This window comes from Polyodon spathula, chromosome 22, assembly GCF_017654505.1.
Source record: "Polyodon spathula isolate WHYD16114869_AA chromosome 22, ASM1765450v1, whole genome shotgun sequence".
NCBI classification, from domain to species: Eukaryota; Metazoa; Chordata; class Actinopteri; order Acipenseriformes; family Polyodontidae; genus Polyodon; species Polyodon spathula.
In genome coordinates, this window is record NC_054555.1 from 28,143,606 (window position 1) to 28,163,443 (window position 19,838).

Consider the following 19,838-nt stretch of genomic DNA (forward strand, 5'->3'; position numbering starts at 1 on the left):
GAGTTAGCTCTCCTCACAACCTGCCCATGCAGCAGCGGTGGTGCTAGCTGCAGTGGTTATTAGTTGTAGTGTTAGTGCTAGTCGTAGCAGCAGTTGTATGTCTTCTATTAGTAGTGTTATTAGATGTTATTGGTTTAAGTGGGTAAACTATCCTTTTGGGTGTTCCAGGCTGGGCAGTGGCATGATCAGCATTAACAGTGTGCAGAGATGCCCTGTAGATGATGTGCATGTCAGTGTGCAGAGATGCCCTGTAGATGATGTGCGTGTCAGTGTGCAGAGATGCCCTGTAGATGATGTGCATGTCAGTGTGCAGAGATGCCCTGTAGATGATGTGCGTGTCAGTGTGCAGAGATGCCCTGTAGATGATGTGCATGTCAGTGTGCAGAGATGCCCTGTAGATGATGTGCGTGTCAGTGTGCAGAGATGCCCTGTAGATGATGTGCGTGTCAGTGTGCAGAGATGCCCTGTAGATGATGTGCGTGTCAGTGTGCAGAGATGCCCTGTAGATTATAACACCCTCCACTTATTATTATTTATTATGCAGTGTGGGATAATTGGATACCAACGCTAAACTAAAGAGCAAAGACAGCCTTGTCCTTACCTTCTTCTCTCCCCAAGTAAGGGCTCGCGGACGGTGCATGCTCTTGCTCCTTTTCAGTCCGCTCTCCTGAGGGAAGCTCTGCCTTCCCCTGCTGGGCTCCGCTGGGGCGACAGGGCTGTCCTGGGCCGGTAGGTACCCCTGTTTCCTGGGCTCAGGATAGTGGGGCTCTAACTCCTGCTCCTTCTTCCTGGACTGTCTCCTAGCGTCTGCCTCGTAAGGGGCCCCGGCAGGCGCTGCTGTCTCTTTGGGTAGACGGGACCTGGACTCCTGGCCGTGCCTCTCGTTGCTCACAGACGCTCTGGGAATGTACCAGTCGTTCTCCAGCCTGGCCGATTGGCTAGGGACCGGCTTGCCAGAGGGCTCCTTGACCCTCTGTTTGAGTCTGCTATCCAGGGCTTCATCCACCGCATATCCAACCCTCTTTCCCCTGCCAATGCTGCGATCCGAATCCCTGACAGTCTCCAAATGCTCCACCCCGGAAGGTTTGGGGGTGTTCCTCCTGTAGCCCCGTCTCCAGTCCTCCTCCGAACTCCTGCTTGTAGCAGGAACATCATCCCTGGAGGAGTTTCTCTCTAGGGGAGAATGCCTTGTGGTTTCCAGGTGCAGGGAGTCAGGTTTAGCCCTCCCTTCCTCCCTGGAATAGGAATCTACAAAGCCTGTTGGTTTTTGAGGTTCTGGCTTGGGCAGGTCGCTAGGCTGGTAACCTGCGTAGGTCCTGGCCCCAGTGGGGCTGTCCAGGTCTGTGGAAGGCTGTGATGAACCCCTGGAAGTCCTTGCAAGGGGATAGTAACCCTCTTCGAGCCTCCTCTGCCAGGGGTCAGTCACCTTCGAGGACATGCCTTTGTATTCTACAGTTAGGGCATCAGTATCCTGGACTCCCATCCTGTAGCCTTCCTCAGCTCTGGAGGTGGGAGCGTTCCACTTTGTTACACCATCAACCTCCATCTCGCGGCTGCCCTGAGGCGGTTGGTTGCTCTGTGGGTCGGGGTAGGCAGGCTTCTCCGATTCAGGGATGTCCCTCCTCCTCTCGTACAGCACTGCATCCTGATTCAGGACCTTTCGTCTCATTTGAGATTTACTGCCGGTCTCCTCCCCAGCTTCATCACTCCTGCCACCCACTGCCATCCGTTCATAACTCTTGGGAGCGTCTTCAATCCCCAAGTCCTTCTCTTTCAACTTCCCGTAGGCAGCTTCCAAAGAGGGATTCCTCTTCAAGACCTGCCCCTGAGACCCCCACCTTCTGTAAGACTTCACTGAGAAATCATCAAAGGCTACTTCTACCCCCGTGCCCTCGGAGGGCTGCTGCGTGGTTTTGGATCCCAGGCTTTCGAGCGGATAGTCTGGCATCTGACCAGTCAGTGCAAAATAAGTGGCCCTGGGCTCAGAGTCCTTTCTCTTCTCCTTGGGAGGAGTGTCTCGCAGCCTGGTATTGCCACGCTGCTTCAACCCAACACCTTGGTCTGTTGTCTTCAAGCTCTTTGGTGCCACGACGTCCTCGGCTCCACTGCTTGCCAGCCTGTCTTCCCTGGTCCTCAAGCTAGTCCCCTGTTTGCCAACGGAGGCTGCTGCCCTACTGTGGTCTCCAGGAGGCACTTGAGAAGGGTATTCGTTCTCCTTCACTCTGCTAAACTCTTCAAACTCACTGACCGCAGTCTTCCCCTGCGTGGAGAGGACCGGACCCGGGCTCTGCTCCTGCTTAAATGTTCTGGCCTCTCCCTTGGAGAGTGAATGAGTTTCCGTTGTGGAGGGACACTCGGCTGACTCTGTCTCCGACCTGCGGGGCTTCTTCTCCGATGAGCTCCAGTTGTAGGCGTCCAGAGAACTGCCCCTCTGAGCGGGCGGCGCTTCTTTCTTAAAATACTCGTCCTTCTCCTTCAGGGCTTCGGCCCTCCACTTGCACAGCGACCCCACCCTCAGGTACTTGGCTCCCCTGGACGGTTGTTTGGTTTCAGCAGGACCCTCGTCGGGCTTCACCCTGGTCCATCTGCTTCCCAGTGGCCTGTCATCGGCCACTCCCCGAACAGTTTCCTCTCTAGGAACTTTGACCCTTTCCGGTACAGCTTGCTGGTCGGTCATGCTGTCCTCTGTTCTTATCCTGCTCTTGTTCATCCTGCTGGCACCCAGAGACTGTGTCTCCTCAGCAGGCAGATTCCTAGAGAGCTCTCTTTTATCGGATATCTCTGGCACTGGTTCCCATTTGGGAGCGCTCCCTGGGACTGGCTGCTGCTTGACCCCCTGGCTCTGAACTGAAGGACTTTCACTGTCCCGGGTGTCCTTCGCGGCCGGCCTCCGGGATCGAAGGGTCATGGCTTTGTCCTCTAGTGCGACCGGCACGCTCTCGCTGACCGCCTTCTCGCTGACCGCTTGAATGGTGTCGAAGACATGATCGACCCTTACAGACTCTACAACGCATTTGGGCAAAACCTCCCTGGTGACGAGGAGAGAGGGCTCATCTCGCAAGGCAGCCGTTGATGGAGAGCTCTTGCGGTCTTTATCTCTGTTGGGAAGACTTCTGCGGAAGGACTCTGAAGAAGAAGAGGAGACGCAGGTTCCAGATCTCTCCCTCTCTCTCTCCCAGCGGAGAGAGTCAGGGGACTGGCCCTGGTCCAGCTCAGGCACCCCGCTCCTCCCTCCAATGTTCTCTTGTTTCGGATTCGAATTATCCGAGTAGATGTGGGCTTCCATCACCTTTTGCTTTACCACATAGTTTTCAAACAGGGAGGCCCTCACTGTCTGGAAGGAGAAATAGGAGTCGTCCCTGGCTTTGCTGTCTGGCTTCTTACCCACTGGTTGCTGCTGTTCGGAGGCCTGTGGAAGGCTCTCGCACTCAGGTCCCTGAGGCAGATTCTCTCCCAGGATGCTGCCCTTCCGAGGCACCTGATTCACCACCTCAGGCTTCGGCGACGGAAGATTTTCAGGAACCGGTCGTGTGGACTTCATGCTTTTCCAGGAGAATTCCGGGAATTTGGAATCTATCTGCTCACTCTGGCTAGGGGACGGGTCCTCAGTCTGTAAGGGGAAAAAAAAAAGAGGAAGCAGCTTTAGTGCCCGATTGCAATTCGTCATCAATGCAGACAGTGATTTTAAAATTTTCGTTCGCAAAAATGTTATTTTATCGTGAATGCGTCAAACTGCAGCATCACCTCTAAACACATACTGAAGAAGCCCAAACTAATACTAAGCTCTCTACCATGTCAGTGATACAGATTTTTAGGGAGCCTCTTTCTCAATGTCTTTGACAAAATGGATCTTAATAATAATTCCAGTGCTTTCTCTTTGTACTGTTGTACTGAGGAGCCATTAAGAGACTGCGGTATCTGCGTTGCAAAACGATGAATCAAAGTGCATTACGGAGCACAAAGGCACACTTTGTAACGAGGGAGCACTAATAATAAAACAATCAACATAAAACTGAGGTGAAAGGTGCTTGCTCCCTGGCTGAGCTCGGAGCGCTACACTGATTGTGTTCCCAGGGGGGTTAATAGGAATCCTCCTCTCAGCTCTCAGTGTAAACCAGGGCCTGGGAAGCAAGCAGTCTGGGGGCTGGGTCACTCCTTCAGAGTCCCTGTCCCAGTTCACACAGCCTCTCCACACACAAGGCTGGAGAGAGGCTGGGAACGACGCGGCACTTCAAAGCAGAACCAGCCTGGGGATCAGCAGCAGGGAGATTGCTGTGAGCTACTGCCTCTGGAAACTGACACTGCTAAAGCACATTCCTGGGCTTCTTTAACTGTGATTACTGATTTATTTATATTTTTAGAATCAATTCAGCAAAGTTTGTAGGACTACGAGGATTCCCCCACCTTTCTGTACTGGTCCTGGTTCTCTCTCTCAGGCCCCTTCCTCATTCCCTCCATCTCTGTCGCAGTCTTCTCCGTGGCGGGACTGGAAGACAGAGTCTCCTGGCTCATTGCCTCTGTGGAAAACCTGAGACAGACCGAAAAACCAGCTTAACCAAAAATCAACACGAGCAGCTTGCTCCCATTCAACCTTCACCTCTTTTCTTTATATTTCTTGTTCAGTTGCCGCTAGGGGAGCTGTGTTTGTTGTTGGTTTTGAAATGATACTGAACACTCGCAAACACAAGCACACAGTAACAAAACAAACACGCCACAGCTCAAAGCAAATACTCCTGCACGTCTGGTGGGCAAGATAACAGTGACCTGAGGGGTAGTTCTGAGTGACTGTGGAGCACTACTGGTTAAATATAAAAATACAAAAAGGTGTAATAAAGTCGCCCTTACCGCTTGGTGAGGTCTGAGGAGCGTGGGCGGGGCTGGTAGGACCTCCTCTGTGGCTCAGGTTTGGCCTCGGGCATGTCCACTTTCAGCTCCTTGATTCGCTGCTTGATCCCCACGTTGATGACCTCAGTGGCACTTGGGGGTGTGGCCGGGGGAGATGACTCTGCCCCCGGTGAACTAGACATGCCCACCAAGCTGGATTCCAGCAGCAGGCTGATGCGGCGCTTAATATTCCCACCAGAAGGGGGTGCCCTGTTTTCCTCCTCGCGTTTGGTCACCTGAGAATTTCCCAGAGCAAGAGAGGGAGAGGGAGCGGCAGCAGGGATGGGAGCGAGAGGCTTCTCCTCTGGAACGCTTTTTGACGCCTCTTTCCCTGGAGCACCTCGGTTCACCGTGACCTCCTGGCCTCCCGTTTCCCTCTCGCCCTCCCATGTTGCCATCTCTGTGCTCCACCCTTCGTCCGGCTCCAATCTTGGCTCCTCCACTTTCTCAGCTTTCTTCCCAGGAGCGTCTGTTGGTTCCTTCTTTTGGAAGCCTCTGAGCTCAGGTACCTTCTCACCTCTTGAACCCGTGTCCGAATGCTTCCTAGGAGCCGCCGGCATGTTCTCCTTGCTCTCCTCGGGGGGCGCGAGGCCCCTGCCACTCTTCTGGCTCTGCGACAGCCCGATGGCTTCGAACTTGGCGGTCAGATCCATGGAGAGGGGCCTCGGGGAGCGCAGCCAGGGCTTCTCAGCCTGGGAGGGGGGCTCCGAACCCTGATTAGCACGGCTGCAATCGTTGCCCGGGCTGGGGAACATGGCCGACACAGGCCTGGCTTTGCTTCTCATTCGCACCCTGGGTTCATAGGCCTGGCTGTCAGGCACTTCGCTCCCCACTGCCTTGCCGGCCTCACTGTCCTGATCCACCGCCGCCTTGTCCAGGAAGCCCATCGATTTGGCCCTGGAGAGAGAGCTGCCTGGGAAGGCGGCCAGGCGCCTCTCAGGCTGGGCTGTCCGCTCAGCAGGCCTGGGGGACCCCTCGGGTCTGGGGTCCTCCGTGAGCCTCGTCTCTGCAGAGGGGCGCTCCTGCTGTCCAGCCCCAATGGTCTGGGCACTCTTAATAGTGAAGGTCTCGTACAAGGTGACTCTGAGTGGCTCGATCTGTGTGAACCCATATTCCGTCTCTGGGAGTGTCCTGGTTTTGGGTAGCGCTGCAGGTTTGGGGGGCTCAGCAGTCCTGCTTTCCGACGGCATCGCCGGCCCGCTCGGTGTCAGAGCCAGCTTTCCAGGGACAATACTAGGCTTGGGGGCCGGCTTGGGCGCAGCAATGGGCCTCATGATGGGGGCTTTCTCTAGGGCGAAGGGTTTGGGGGTGAGTCTGGGCTTGGGCCCCAGGGAGGGCACGTTGTTGCTGCTGCCTCCGGGGCTGAAGGTTTGAGCTGGCTTGCTGCCTTCCTCGGGCAGGATGAGCGCCCCAGGGCCCAGCTCCGGAGCCTTGTTGCTGGAGTCTGTGAGTGGGCTGATATGGGCTCTGGAGAGACGGCTCTCACTCACTCGCTCCCGCGGCTCTGAAAGGCCCAGGGGGGGTCCCTTCACCTCCACCCGCGTTGCCATTTACTGTGCGGAGGTCTGAGCATCCAGCAACTGAACCAGTCCGAGGGGGAGGGGCATGGGGGATCTGAGGAGACAAAGACAGGACACACAAGAGTCAATGTGATGTTCAAAGAAGAGATTCCAGCTATTCACCAAACCAAAGCATCTTCTCCTGCACAGGGTCACTAAATGAATAACAGTTTGAAGACCAGCGTTATAAGGCTGCTGTCCATTCCTTCCCGCTCTCTCCACCTCCAGCACTACCACTGATGCACTCTATTCTATTACACTGTATTGTATTTTATAACAGAAGATTACTGAAGCACTCCAGAGCAGTTTCTCTGAAAGCTGTCATCAACAGGGCTCTGTCTTTACCAGCAGACACAGAGAAAGTGCCGCGTGATTTCAGCTTCTCACAACGAGAGACAGGGGATCGGGTTTCCAAAGGGAAAAAAGAAAAACGCAGGGTAGCAATCGTTACTGCAGCGATCTCGCAAACTGAAAACGGTGCTGAATGAGTGCAGCCAGAAAGCCACATAATACTAACAGCAGCTATCAAAATACTAGGGAAAGAAAAGAGAGGAGTAAGAGTTTAGACTGAGGAATCCAACGATGTCACTTCTTCACTTGGGAAGGGGGGAGGGAGTGGGTAGCATCTCTTTTTGGACTGGATTTCTTTTTTACACCCCGTTTAGAACAGATGATGCCAGGGTTTAATGCACTAGCCTTGCACCTTCGTGCACTCCTCGTTTTTAACATCAACCCCACTGTGTAGGAGGGACTATGATTGGCTCTGCATCTTTCACGGAGGTCACTTGCAAACAAGGCTCATAGGAATGGATCAGTTAGCTGCGTAATGGGAGCCTTGACTTCCGCCCGTACTGTCCTGTCCTTGAGAAACCCAACCCCCCCCCCAGCGTGTCTCTGGAGGAGTGCTCCATTACCTCTGCTGGTCTGCAGCGTGAATGCTGAAAGCACCCAGGGCACAGGCAAAGACAGAAATCGGTTCACTCCTCCTCATGAAAACTGCCCTGCACTCCCCGCTATTGAAAACGACACGGGCAAACGACTAAATTAAAAAAGATACAGCTACAGCACCGGCAAGCCTGTGTATTCAATTACAGTGCGCTAGTGCCAGCTGAAACTGCAGCTTTGCCACAACGATCACAACATCAAGCAGTATTCAGGGATAACCTGCGGCTCTCTCCAGATTCTGCAGACTGTGAGAAATGTAATAGCGCAGGGTCACACTTGGTAATTCCAGCTGATCTGTAGCTGCAGGCAGCTGTGTGGTTACAGTTAAGTTTTTGTTTTATTTAATGCTGGTTGTCTATGGCTGTGGGTTTGTATCCAGCATGGATCCCTGACATTTAAAAAAAACAGACACCAGCACCCAACTACTGAAGCTGCACCCACTCACGCAGGAAAGAATGCAAAACACCTGTAAACAAAACCGAGACGCAGACAGACAGTGCCACACACACTGAGTCATCTATATTATAAATACTGTTACTCAGACAATGAAGAAATAAATAGGATCAATAATAATAATAATAATAATAATAATAATAATAATAATAATAACAGATGTCTGCATTTTGAAAGAGCTATTCTGCTACTCTATGTATCCCGTGTTTAGTCAATAGGGCGCTCTGTGTACTGATAGGTATGTGAGTCAATACAGATCACATGCCTGCGCTCAGGGAACCCCAATCTAACACGAGATGCCTGCTCACCATGGCAGGAGAGCCACAAGGAACAGATCAGACTTGCTCCCGGGCACTGCCCCCGGGCTGGACTGGGCGAAGTGCCCCATTAGGAGAGAGAGAGAGAGAGGCTCTTGCGAGATTGTTTACTGTACATACAGTACACTGCGCAGACATTCATTCAAACACAGCGACAGAATATTCCAAATTCCACAGTGTTGCTGGACAGATGCAGCGCCTGATCCAAGGAAAGTAATGCTGTTTAGCATAGGCTTAAAACATGCTTCATTTTCTCAAATATTGTACTCGTTATAAAAACAGTAAACAAGCCAGAACTACAGGACTCTGATCACTCACGGTGTGTCGTCTATTTCCAAGCACAGCCCTAGCAATCCTCATTGTAAAAGAGAGGTACGGCCCACATGCTTATTTGCATGAAGTTATGCTTCCTTCTACAGTTTCTGCTATTTAGATGTGGCCTACAGTGATTGCAACCCGCGTGGATTTAAAAAAGGAAGTTGCACAATGTATAATAAAACCCCCGGTGTCCTGCAGGAATGTGCAGAGCGGAGTGTGAACTGAACTCTCTCCAGCACAGCTTCCTCCTGTGTGCTGACACAGCTTCCCCGCTGTATTGGTGTTGGTGTTTAATTAGCGGCGAGACATTCTCCCTGAAACGGAGAGCTGTGGGAGGAATCGACCGAGGGAGTCTCGGAACCGCTGGCTCGAGCATCAGGGAGTCCGGAGGCTTTTCAAACCTGTGTCCTGACTTGAAACAGAGAACCTTGCAGCCGTCCCAAACACATGAATTCACAAACACACCTGCCAGCCACAGTTTCGTGTTGCGTCGTCATGAATCTGCTTCACTGCCACCAGGGTCGGGGTCAATTCCTTCTAAAAATCAATTCCCAATTCCAGTTCCCATTTCCTTTTAATCAATTCCAAACACATCGCTGCTCAAACATTGTAACTAGCAGCAATCTGTTAAAATGAGCTTCTCACAGTGGCAACATGTTACATCAATTCAACTGGCTTCACATGAAAGCAGCTGAACAATCACACCAGTTATGAATGCCTCTAATCTATCAATTCCAATTCCTTCGAAGGAGCTGGATTTTAAAAAGGATCTGGCACTGAAAAGCAGGCCTGGAGCCCGAGCCTGGCTGCCTGTGCGGTCAGTGAGGCAGAGCAGAGCTCTGATCTGGTCAATCTCTCCACGCTGCCTCCTCTCTGCTGCCACTCCTTCCTGAAACCCCTTCAGAGAGGTCTGGCTGTGGAGGAGCCGAGCTCAGCGATTCACTGTTCATTTCATTGGCTGGGACGAGATGGGAGAAACTGACTGTCTCCACAACACTAAAAAAAAACGAGGCTGCCAGGAGACCCCGCAGGACTGTGCACTGGAACTCATATCCTCTGCTGCACCCACAGGACTCGTGTTGCTGTTATCCTGACGAAACATTCTAAAGAAATCCACTGCGCTGTGAAGGATAGTCACACACTTAGTGTGCCAATCTATCTAAAAACTCTCCAGCACCACAATAATAACACTCACATAATACACTCCATTCTCAGCTATCTGGCAAGGTTACTTTGAACCTCTTTCAACTCGGGAACATAGCACACCCTTTACAGAACTAACACAGGAAGAAAAGCCTCCTCAATGGAAGGCAGCACTCCCTTCTCCTTCACAGGCTCCTTTGTGTCAGGTGCTGCAGGGGGGGGGGGGGGGGGGGGGGGGGGGGTTGGTTTTGTGGAATAATAACACTTGCAGTCTCACAAACTTATCAGTAATCAGGGGTCATAGACTTTTGCTCATGGTTCCCAAAATGAACTTTTCATTTTCCAAAAGTGTGCATCAAAGCAGGGGAGGAACACGTTACTTATTGCAGGAGGATGCCTCTGCTGTTTCTCAGCTGCTTTCTGGAGGTGGGAGGAGGGTTGAAACAGAGAGGGACTCTTTTGTTCACATATGAGAAGTTTAGAACAATACGTTTTTAAAAGAGCTGCCAGGCTGTATCAGTAACACTTCAATTTACAATACGGGTTTGTGTCAAAACTTGTTTAGACTGTATACACACACACATACACACACACACACACACACACACACTCCCAAATTAGCACGCATTAAAGCTCTAGAGTAACAAAGTAACAGCACGTGATTACAGCCTGCCTCGCTTACCTGTGCTTAGCCTGTGTAATGACAGGGTGTGGTGCAGAGTTAGCACAGCGCTGTCATTTACAGGCTCACTCCAGCACTTTGGAGCAGCACAGACTGATCTGAACTGCAACCGGCAGGTCTAAAGAACCGCTTGGGCTTTGCTACAGAGGCTCTCAAACAAGGCAGCGGAGGCAGCCTTGTATTATCTGAAACGCTCACCTGCTGCACAGCTCAACAACGACCGCCCTGTACCCATGTGTCTGCATCTTCAGCAAATGATTTATTTTTTTACCACGTAGGTTTGGCTAGTGTTCAAGGTCCGTGCACACAAGAAAGACGGTCTTCATTAGAAACACTACCAGCGCTCAGGGGAGCGCAGCATTATCAGTTATAAGAAGCTGCATCGTCATGTTCAAAGTCTTTGGCAGCCAAACCCTTTAGAGACCAGAACTCGTGCAAATATCAGACAAAGCCCCGCCTACGTTTCAGCATACTTGAAGGTTGTGCTTATCAAGGGACAGATCTGAAACTTGACTGACTGAATGTGCAGGCCTGCCATCCACATTCTGGCCTTGTGACGCTGACAAGAGAAGATCTACAAAGAAATGTGGAGCTGAACAGAGAAAGAGTGAAAGAAAGTTTGTGAGAAGCTGCGGTGTCAGGGCTCCGAGAGGAAGTGGCTGTTTTGGTCGTGAACCCAGTTTAAGCCTCTCTGAAGGGATGCAGTCTGGTGGGAGGGCTGCGAAACAAAGTTTCAAAATATAAACTCCACTTGCATTTTCTCACATCAACACTTTTTCATCTGAAGTTTCTGACGTCAGAAACATTATGCTGTGGTGTACTACACGTGGGGGAGGTGTGTGTGGCAGAACTATTCTCAAATCGCTGAGAGAATCCGTGATCACATGACCTTGTGCTTACCTGCCTGAGTCAGCTACGTGTGCGGGGGCCCTGGTTTCTATGGCAACGACGTGCCTGTGATGTCATCACAGCAGATGGGACAGCAACATCATCTGAAACAAAACAAAAACAAAAAAGACGTAAACACTCCTTCTGGTCTGTGGAAAGAAACCCAGCACTGAAAACACGCAGCAGGGGCAAGAGCCTCTATACATTACTGCAAGCATGTGCACAGTGTACAGAGTGTAAATTAACATGAAACTTTAACACAAGTCCTTAACACAAGAGTGCTCTTTAAATATCAAATACAGGTTACTGTACCAGCACCGTAAAGTAAGTATATATAAAAAACCTACCACTTTACCGAATCAACCCCCCCGGCACAGCTGCACAGAGAATGGATATTTTCCATACTGTATGCAAAGTACACCGGGAATCCTTTGTGGAGATTTGTAAATAGCACAAGCCTGGAGTATCGGGCATTTTGCATTGTTTCCATGCAACCAGCAGTCTGTGAAGAGACTCTACTGAGTCTGCTGCACTTCAACTAATCCACAGAGCAGCTGAACCAACACCTAACAATGTCCTGTTGGGGAACGTGCTCGCAGTGTTACAGTGTGCTAGAACACTCTCACCTGAAACTAGGCAGGATCCTCCGCTTTCTTACCAAGGTTTAAATGCAACGCTGAGGGAACGAGAAGCCGCTGTGAGGCTTGGAACCTGGTTTCAGGAGACTAAGTTTCCAGCCACTGCATCAGGGGAGACTTGGGGTTTGATATAGCAAAGCTGCCTCAAACTAGGTCTCCCGCAACCAGGTTTCAAGCCACGGTTCCTATAAAAGTGGCTTTGTGTTCCCCCAGCTTAAGACACAAAATCCTATCCCAGGTTTCTCAGGTGTGCCTTTAATGCGAGAGACCTCTTCAAATGATGCAACGTGTCTCTGCTCAGGTGTAACAGTGCAAAACTCTCTGGATGAGGAGCAGGGCTAGGCCAGCTTTACCGAAAAATACAGCCCATGTAAAATCCAGGGGAGGGGGGCAGTGGTGTCCCACCCCCCCCCGTCTAACACTCCTCTAGAGCTGGACTGGGAACGACCTGCACCTCTACCTCAGTATTACTTCTTTGTTTAATGTAGCTCTGGGCGAGGCTCTGCTAACAAGCGACTCACTATATCCCTGTTATTAATAAGAACCTGAGACTCTGAAGGCAGCGACAGCAGGTATGAGAACGAGCTTTGTGCAACAGATCTGGAGCGAGGCCATGAATACAGACACTGCCAGAGCATGGGCTCCCACCCCTCAACCAGCACAGGACTAGCAATCAGATACGTGAAAGCATCACAGTGAGATTCTACCATCTACAGGTGTGCCAGCGCTTGGATTTTCTGAGTAATTGCCTTTAAGTATTTGAAGACAGATATTAAATAAATAAATAAATAAAACACACCTATTTATAAATGTGTTGATTTAAAAACGAACTCAGAGTAAACACGTGGGATACAAAGTTCCTCTCATCCGGGACACCTACTGCTATGCTGAGCCTTGCATTGAATCAGATTGTTTTGAACTCAATCCCCTCTCAAGATGCATGCTCCTCACTTCCCGAGTGAGCCTTGAATTGTCATGTAAAACAGAGAGGAGCAGCGAGTACACAGCTTGCTTACAAAGTTCAATGCAATTCTGGTATAATGCTGAGATTCAACTCTTACAGTTGATAAAACCAGAAAAGGGGGGGTTGGGTCTGATGAGTTCAAAATGAATAACTGAAGGATGTATTTACAAACAAGCCATTGTGTTAAAACATACTTTATTATTACGAACATCGGTTCAGCATCGAAACCACTCATCAGACTGGGGCTGGAGTCGGGTGCTAAAAAAATTAATAAATACAGATTTAAAAATGCATTCCGGGTTTTACTGTGAGTTTAATAAGAGGCACCTGCGCTTGTTACCTATACACTGGGGGTAATCAAGCTCATAGTAAAAACTGGAATGGGTGAAACTGCTAAGCAATAGGAGTCTTATTGCCATCCCTGCAATCCAAAAGCAACTGCTGCAATTCTACATTTTGAATCAGTACAACAATCACTGCCTCTGATGTCATCCCGGAGGTCTGGAGAGGATGAACGCCGTCATCCCCGAGGTCAGGATAAAGGGTTTGGTTTTGTTTATCTTGCAGAAGCACATATGGGAACTAAAGCTGCCAATTATAAAAGTTTTTCAAGACACAGTTAACTAGAGACTTCAAATGGACTGAATTATCAAGCTCTCACAACAGAACAGACAAAAAACAGCTGGTTTCAGAGGCCCTGATAAACAAGAACGTTAATGATTCAAGACTAAGGGGGGGAAAAAAACAGCCATCGATACTCTAAACACATAGAACGACTCACCCGGTCACTCTGAGGAGCTGGGAGTGGTGTGGGCTGTGGATGGGCGCAGGGGTGAGTAAGTCAACAGATCGTCACAATTCAGTGGTGCGGATCGCTAGACCATTCACTCACATTGCTTGTTTACAACAAACAGCCTGCATTGCCAGTTCCCAGCGCAAAGAGAAATTGCCCAATGTCTTCAACTGCATATCTGTGTGTGTGTGTGTGTGTGTGTGTGTGTGTGTGGGGGGGGGGGGGGGGGGGGGGGGGGGGGGGGGGGGTACTTTGCTGCTGCAGGGTTGGAGATAATTCAAGATTCCCACCGAACGCACAGCAGATTGATTTCACTCCAATCACGTTTTACGAGGAGCAGCAAAAATACAAAAAAAAAAAAAACATTTATCAAGGCATTTACATCAAAATGCAATTTGCACCACTTTTAAAGTAAAACTTCTTTTGTTACAAAACTAGTAATGTGGAAGTTGTTGTATTTACTTGTTGGCAGCTATGCACTGTATAGTTAGTGGATTTCTGAATGTTCATGGCAACATGCAAACAGCTGGCAGCTGGAATCAAGGGCAGGTAGAGCACAAACAGCTAATGCTTCAGTAGGGATGATGAACAAGTCGGATAAACTGAGCTGTCTCTTTAAAAATTCTTTCCAGAGCTGTAACTAGACAGGACAACAAAGCACTTAATAAAGCCTGTCTGTTTCTTCTTTCTTTCTGGTCACTTCTGACTCGCCTTGTTTGAAGCACCAGGCTCTTATCTTCCATGCTGAATTTACAGTCGCCGTGGAAACCACAGCCACAGAAACCCACACTGCTCCCTGGTGTCTTCCTGCTGACCCCACAAGCAGAATCCAATGAGCTTGAGGAGCAGGGAAGAGCTTGATCCGAACTACAGGAGAAGAGAGCGTGAAGCTCCCTACTGTACCGAGATCACACCGGCGTGAAGCAGCCTACTGTACCGAGATCACACCGGCGTGAAGCTCCCTACTGTACCGAGATCACACCGACGTGAAGCTCCCTACTGTACCGAGATCACACCGACGTGAAGCACCCTACTGTACCGAGACCACACCGGCGTGAAGCACTGTACCGAGACGGCGTGAAGAACCCTACTGTACCGAGACCACACCGGCGTGAAGCTGTACCGAGACCACACCGGCGTGAAGCACTGTACCGAGACCACACCGGCGTGAAGAACGTACCGAGAGGCGTGAAGCCCCTACTGTACCGAGACCACACCGGCGTGAAGCTCCCTACTGTACCGAGATCACACCGGCGTGAAGCTCCCTACTGTACCGAGACCACACCGGCGTGAAGCACCCTACTGTACCGAGACCACACCGGCGTGAAGCACCCTACTGTACCGAGACCACACCGGCGTGAAGAACCCTACTGTACCGAGACCACACCGGCGTGAAGCACCCTACTGTACCGAGATCACACCGGCGTGAAGCACCCTACTGTACCGAGATCACACCGGCGTGAAGCACCCTACTGTACCGAGACCACACCGGCGTGAAGCACCCTACTGTACCGAGACCACACCGGCGTGAAGCACCCTACTGTACCGAGACCACACTGGCGTGAAGCACCCTACTGTACTGAGATCACAGCAGCGTGAAAAAGCTCTTGATTGGAGGGTCTTTCAATTAAGGTAGTGCAGTCACAGCACATATTCTGCATGACCTGGCCGGCAGTCTGGACAAATGATCTTCAACCACTCAGCTGGAGCTGCTTTCACACTTCAACCATGGAGACAAACTGCAGCGAGACAGAAATCCAGAATCACCTCACAGGAGTGATTCGGGGTGCAGACGATGGGATAATGGTATAAATCGCTGTGGTTTTTAAGGCTATGCTACCTCTCACTGTATACTCATCCATGCTCCCCATATTCCCTTTGGCATATGAGAAAAAGTCAATCCTGTAGCAAATATAGCCTGGCATATGTTTTTGAAAGTGTATGCCCTACATAATTTCATTTTAATACTGCAGGAGTATGCCAGTTTGGCTCACAGATTTACACACTGGCGTGCATCCTTCACTGCATCTTAAACAATTTTCCATCCTTAAAAAGCTGATCCAATTCTGACAAACAAACGCTTTTTGCTTTTCTCTTCATTGGATTCAAGACTCTCGGCCCAAGGGGAAAGCAACGAGAAAACACTTCCACCACCTACTGTGTTCTGCAAGAGTTAATTCTCTGGGATTAAGAGAGCAAAATGCGACATGTGTTACTCCTGGGATTAAGAGAAGGAGAGGGGGAGGCCCTTTAAAATCACTGTCAGTGACAGCCAGGAAATTACCAGGATTAGCAATGCAAAACACTGTTGCATTCTGCTCCTGTGGGGAGCAAATTACCCAGATCAGCAAAGCAAAAAAACTGCACAATAAATACAAGAGTCGAGTGAGGAACCGCGTGGATCTCTGTGCAGAGCGCTGCCGTGATGCATCCTGCTGTTACTGCAATCCAATTAAAATCCAATGACAATAACAAAGGATATGGACATGACTCCCAGCCAATCCCAACCCACACTGTACACACCCAAAAACACAGTGTGCCTTGTTGATTCTTTTCTCAACTTTGTAAATATTAAATCAATGATTTATGATGGCTCTTTTTTGGGGTGTAGTTTGGCCTATGCAGGATCAGTTCTCTAGATGGGCTGTCAAGGGGTTAATGCAATGGGTTAAAGAACCAGCTTGCTAAAAATATTACCGTCCTTTTCCAAAGAAAGCAGCGTGACGCAGGAGGGTGCTTCCCTGAACGGACCTTTAGCCATGGCAATTTCCTGGGCAGTGCAGAGCAGGGAGCGCCCACGTGGATTAATAATTACCCATTACCGTTTTATAGCCCCCGTCCCCGCCCAGCCGCAGAGCTCAGCATTCAGACAGACAAGACTCTCAAAGTGCTTTACGGAGCATGCAAAATTATAGCATGAGGTCCTGGGACCTCAGCAGGGAAACACAGCAGCCAGGCACTCTGCTGCATCCCAAACACAGCTGGAAGCAGACTGCAAGCACAGTGTTTCTCGGTTTAGTTTTTTTGCATAAGTCAACGTTTCAAACATTCAGGTAAGGAACTCGAAGCACGTTGGTTCTTGCCCATTTTTAAAATTTTATTCTGGAAAAGGAAATGCTGAAGCAAAACGATGCGTCCAGGTCTGTTAAAGCAGGAATGAGCATAATAAACCTGCAACTTTATCCAGAAAACCCTGTATATGTAACTCATCAAAATATGCAGTGCATTCAGAGCCATACACTGTTAGCTTTAGAAAAGGATAAATACATATAATAAAATGTAATGACTAACACCTGATCAACAATGAATCCAAATCTTTATTGCAAGATTGGGCTTCAGGAACACTGCGTTTACCAGGGGACTGGATCGAAACCTTAGCAGTGTCTGGTTGTGCAAGGATACAGAGGCATCACATCGGTACCAAAGGTCTGCACAGAGGAAGCGCCACTATCCACTGGATAGTAATTGCACTGTGGAATAATGAACTGAACAGGTGCACAGCCTCCTGGCTTCCACAGCACTCCTCCCAGATACTGCACCTGTCTCTGCTGTACTGTGTGACTGGGAGTGTCTGGGAAACTACTGGAGTCCTTCCATTGTAAACATTATCATTCAGAACCAATGCTGCGAGTCCCGCACCTACACACTCTGAGCACATCCCACACAGTCAGTCAGCTGCCGTACCTGTGGGTTACTGTGCAACACCCTGACTTGCACAAGACCTTTGTAATAATCACTTGATAAATATTCCTGAAACACTCGTGATTGCTGAAGTCAAACCCTGTTTCACAGCAGCATTATTCAAGAGCTTTTTACTAACTCGCTAGGTATTTCTCTTTTCAGAAAACTCAATACGAAAACACCCTCAGATACAACAAAAAAAATTCTCAGAACACGCTATACAAATACTTTCCATTTCTTGTCATTTTACCAGGAACAAAAATAAATATTTTTTTTAGCAAGGAAAAGAAAGATTTGGGGAATCGGAGAAGAACATTTCCTTTGTATTAAACAGACACATGACCAACAAGCTTTTAAAACAAGAAAGTATTTTGGTTTGTTTGGGCTCATTCCACGTTCTGTGTGTTTGGTTTGGAGCGCACCCTCTGCATTGTAAACACTTGGTGTAACACATTTATAAAGTTACAGAGCCAAACAATTCCTAAAGAAACCTTATCTTGATTATAATTTCTAAGAAGTGATTTCCAGAGTCCTTAACATCAACACAAGGAACGTGGAACGGGTCTTTATTGCACAGGCTTCACTTCAGGCAGCAACACGAGCGACAAGGAAGAATAAATCAAATCTGTTCAACAAACACGACTGCCAGGAAGGCTAATAGCTTTAGGGGTGGCTGGTTCAGAGACACGCAGGCTCGCTCAGCAGCTAACGACGGTGCTTTTCCAAGACAGAGCGATGCCAACAGCCTGGGAGAGCACACACCCGGCGACTCATCAAATCGAGCGAGGTTATTTCTCAGGAGAAAATAAATGAGCTTTTAAATGCATCCACAAGGAATTTCCATCAGAGCACTATTCCACTTCCCCCTGGCTAATTTAACATATATATTTACACACCTGTATTAATATTATTATTATTATTTACTGCACAGGAAACAGCATTTCTGCCACAGCGTCTTCATCGTGCTGATCACAAAGCAGCTCTGCAGCACACAGTATCCGTTCCACTGGATAAAAGATACAGGAAATGGGAAAAGGTCAGGCATGCTAGCAGAGTCTCTGTAGCCCTTCCATGAAACATCCCTGACAAATGAAAACCCAAGCCTGGAAGGAAGACTACAGCTCAGACCTGAAGACGGTAAGAGACTGCTTTCTGTGAAGCACCTACAGCAGGGCGTGTGTTCCAGAGTCTAGGGCCGGACCCACTCCAGCAGATTCCTTTCAATGGGCTCCAGATGCAGGATGCCAGACGAAATGTCTTGGAGGCACAGACATAAACAAAAGGTAGTGTATTAGACTCAGTGAAGTATGCAGGCACAGTAGCTGTATGCGTTTGCATACTGGATATTACTTCACACCTCAATGTGCTTTTCTATAATTACAGCTCAGCAAAATATTTTGTAGGGATGTGAGGGGACGGGGACACACGTGGCCCCACGTAACCTACTGTGTGCCCCGTTTTTGGTGCACAGCGAGGGCTGCCCCCCTGGGTCGAGAATCTAACTGAAGCCAAAAGGTACATATGACGCACCATTTGAGAAATGATAGCGCTGGCTGATGACTGCTGGAAAGACCTGGAATCCACAACACCCCCCCCCCCCCGAACAATAGCAGACAAAGTTAACTTCAGCCGTCTCCACAAGCACACACCCAACCTGCCTGCTCGCTGACATTTAGAGGAGTCTAATAATGAACCTGTCTCAATCCACAGCCATCCATTCATGACGCTAAACCATACCATGTGCGCGTTACACACAGGAATACAGCTGCTCATTATGATGAATGAAACCGCTCTGTGACGATCACGTAGGCATCATGTAATGCGATACTTTGCAATACTGAAGAGAAGCCAAGAGTCATATCCTTATTTAAAGAGGAGGCCATGCATTGCATTACATTTTACACTACAATGTAAATTCCTTGGTCACGGTTTACTGTTGTGAGCAAACTGGCCAGTCAACAAGCTAAGTACACAACACAATACCCTGCTCCCTTGAACCCTGCTTAGCCCCCCATTGACACACTGGCATCTCAACTGGCACACCCTCGCTGCCACGTGCAGCCAAGGCAACACGAGAGGCTGACAACACTTCACAGCTAATGTATATTTTCCACACCTGCTTAGACGCAGTAAACTATTTTGAAATCTCTCATTTCTTTGGAGACTAGCACCTGGATGTCTCCTGAGCAGAGTCAGTGGCCTCTTGATAATCACAGCTTGGGCATGTGTGGAGAGTGCAGGGGGGTCATGCCTTAAAGGAGGCTGTAACCAGGGAACCTGGAACTGTGTGGCTGGCGTGGGAAGGGTGCATTGTTTTCTTTTCACTGGTGCGTTAAGAAAAAGGGTTTGCTCACTTTGAAGTGTTTGCAGTTTCCAGCACAGCATGGCATTGTGACTCATTGGAAATGAATGAGAAACAATGCAGGGGACCAGAGGACCACCCCACCCAGTATCACTGGCCTGGAAACAACACATTTTTATTTCCCATTTTAAATCGAGATTAGATGCAATTAGATTGCGAGTACTCTCCTGATTAAAACACAGAGTTAAACAACTTAAGGAAAAAGGTTTAC

The 19,838-nt window shown here is 49.3% G+C and overlaps 1 protein-coding gene across 2 annotated transcripts in view; it reads right to left on the bottom strand.

Moving 5' to 3' along the window:
* LOC121297180 (uncharacterized protein KIAA1671-like) overlaps positions 1-19,838 on the bottom strand; it is a 54,141-nt gene that overhangs the window by 32,828 nt on the left and 1,475 nt on the right. For both annotated transcript variants that reach the window (XM_041223288.1, XM_041223287.1), the window contains exons 2-5: positions 11,202-11,293; positions 4,846-6,498; positions 4,405-4,528; positions 602-3,610 (exon numbers count right to left, since the gene is read on the bottom strand). In XM_041223288.1, coding sequence (XP_041079222.1) covers positions 602-3,610; positions 4,405-4,528; positions 4,846-6,434 — 4,722 coding nt within the window. In that variant the 5' untranslated portion in view covers positions 6,435-6,498; positions 11,202-11,293. The remainder of the gene's footprint in view (positions 1-601; positions 3,611-4,404; positions 4,529-4,845; positions 6,499-11,201; positions 11,294-19,838) is intronic.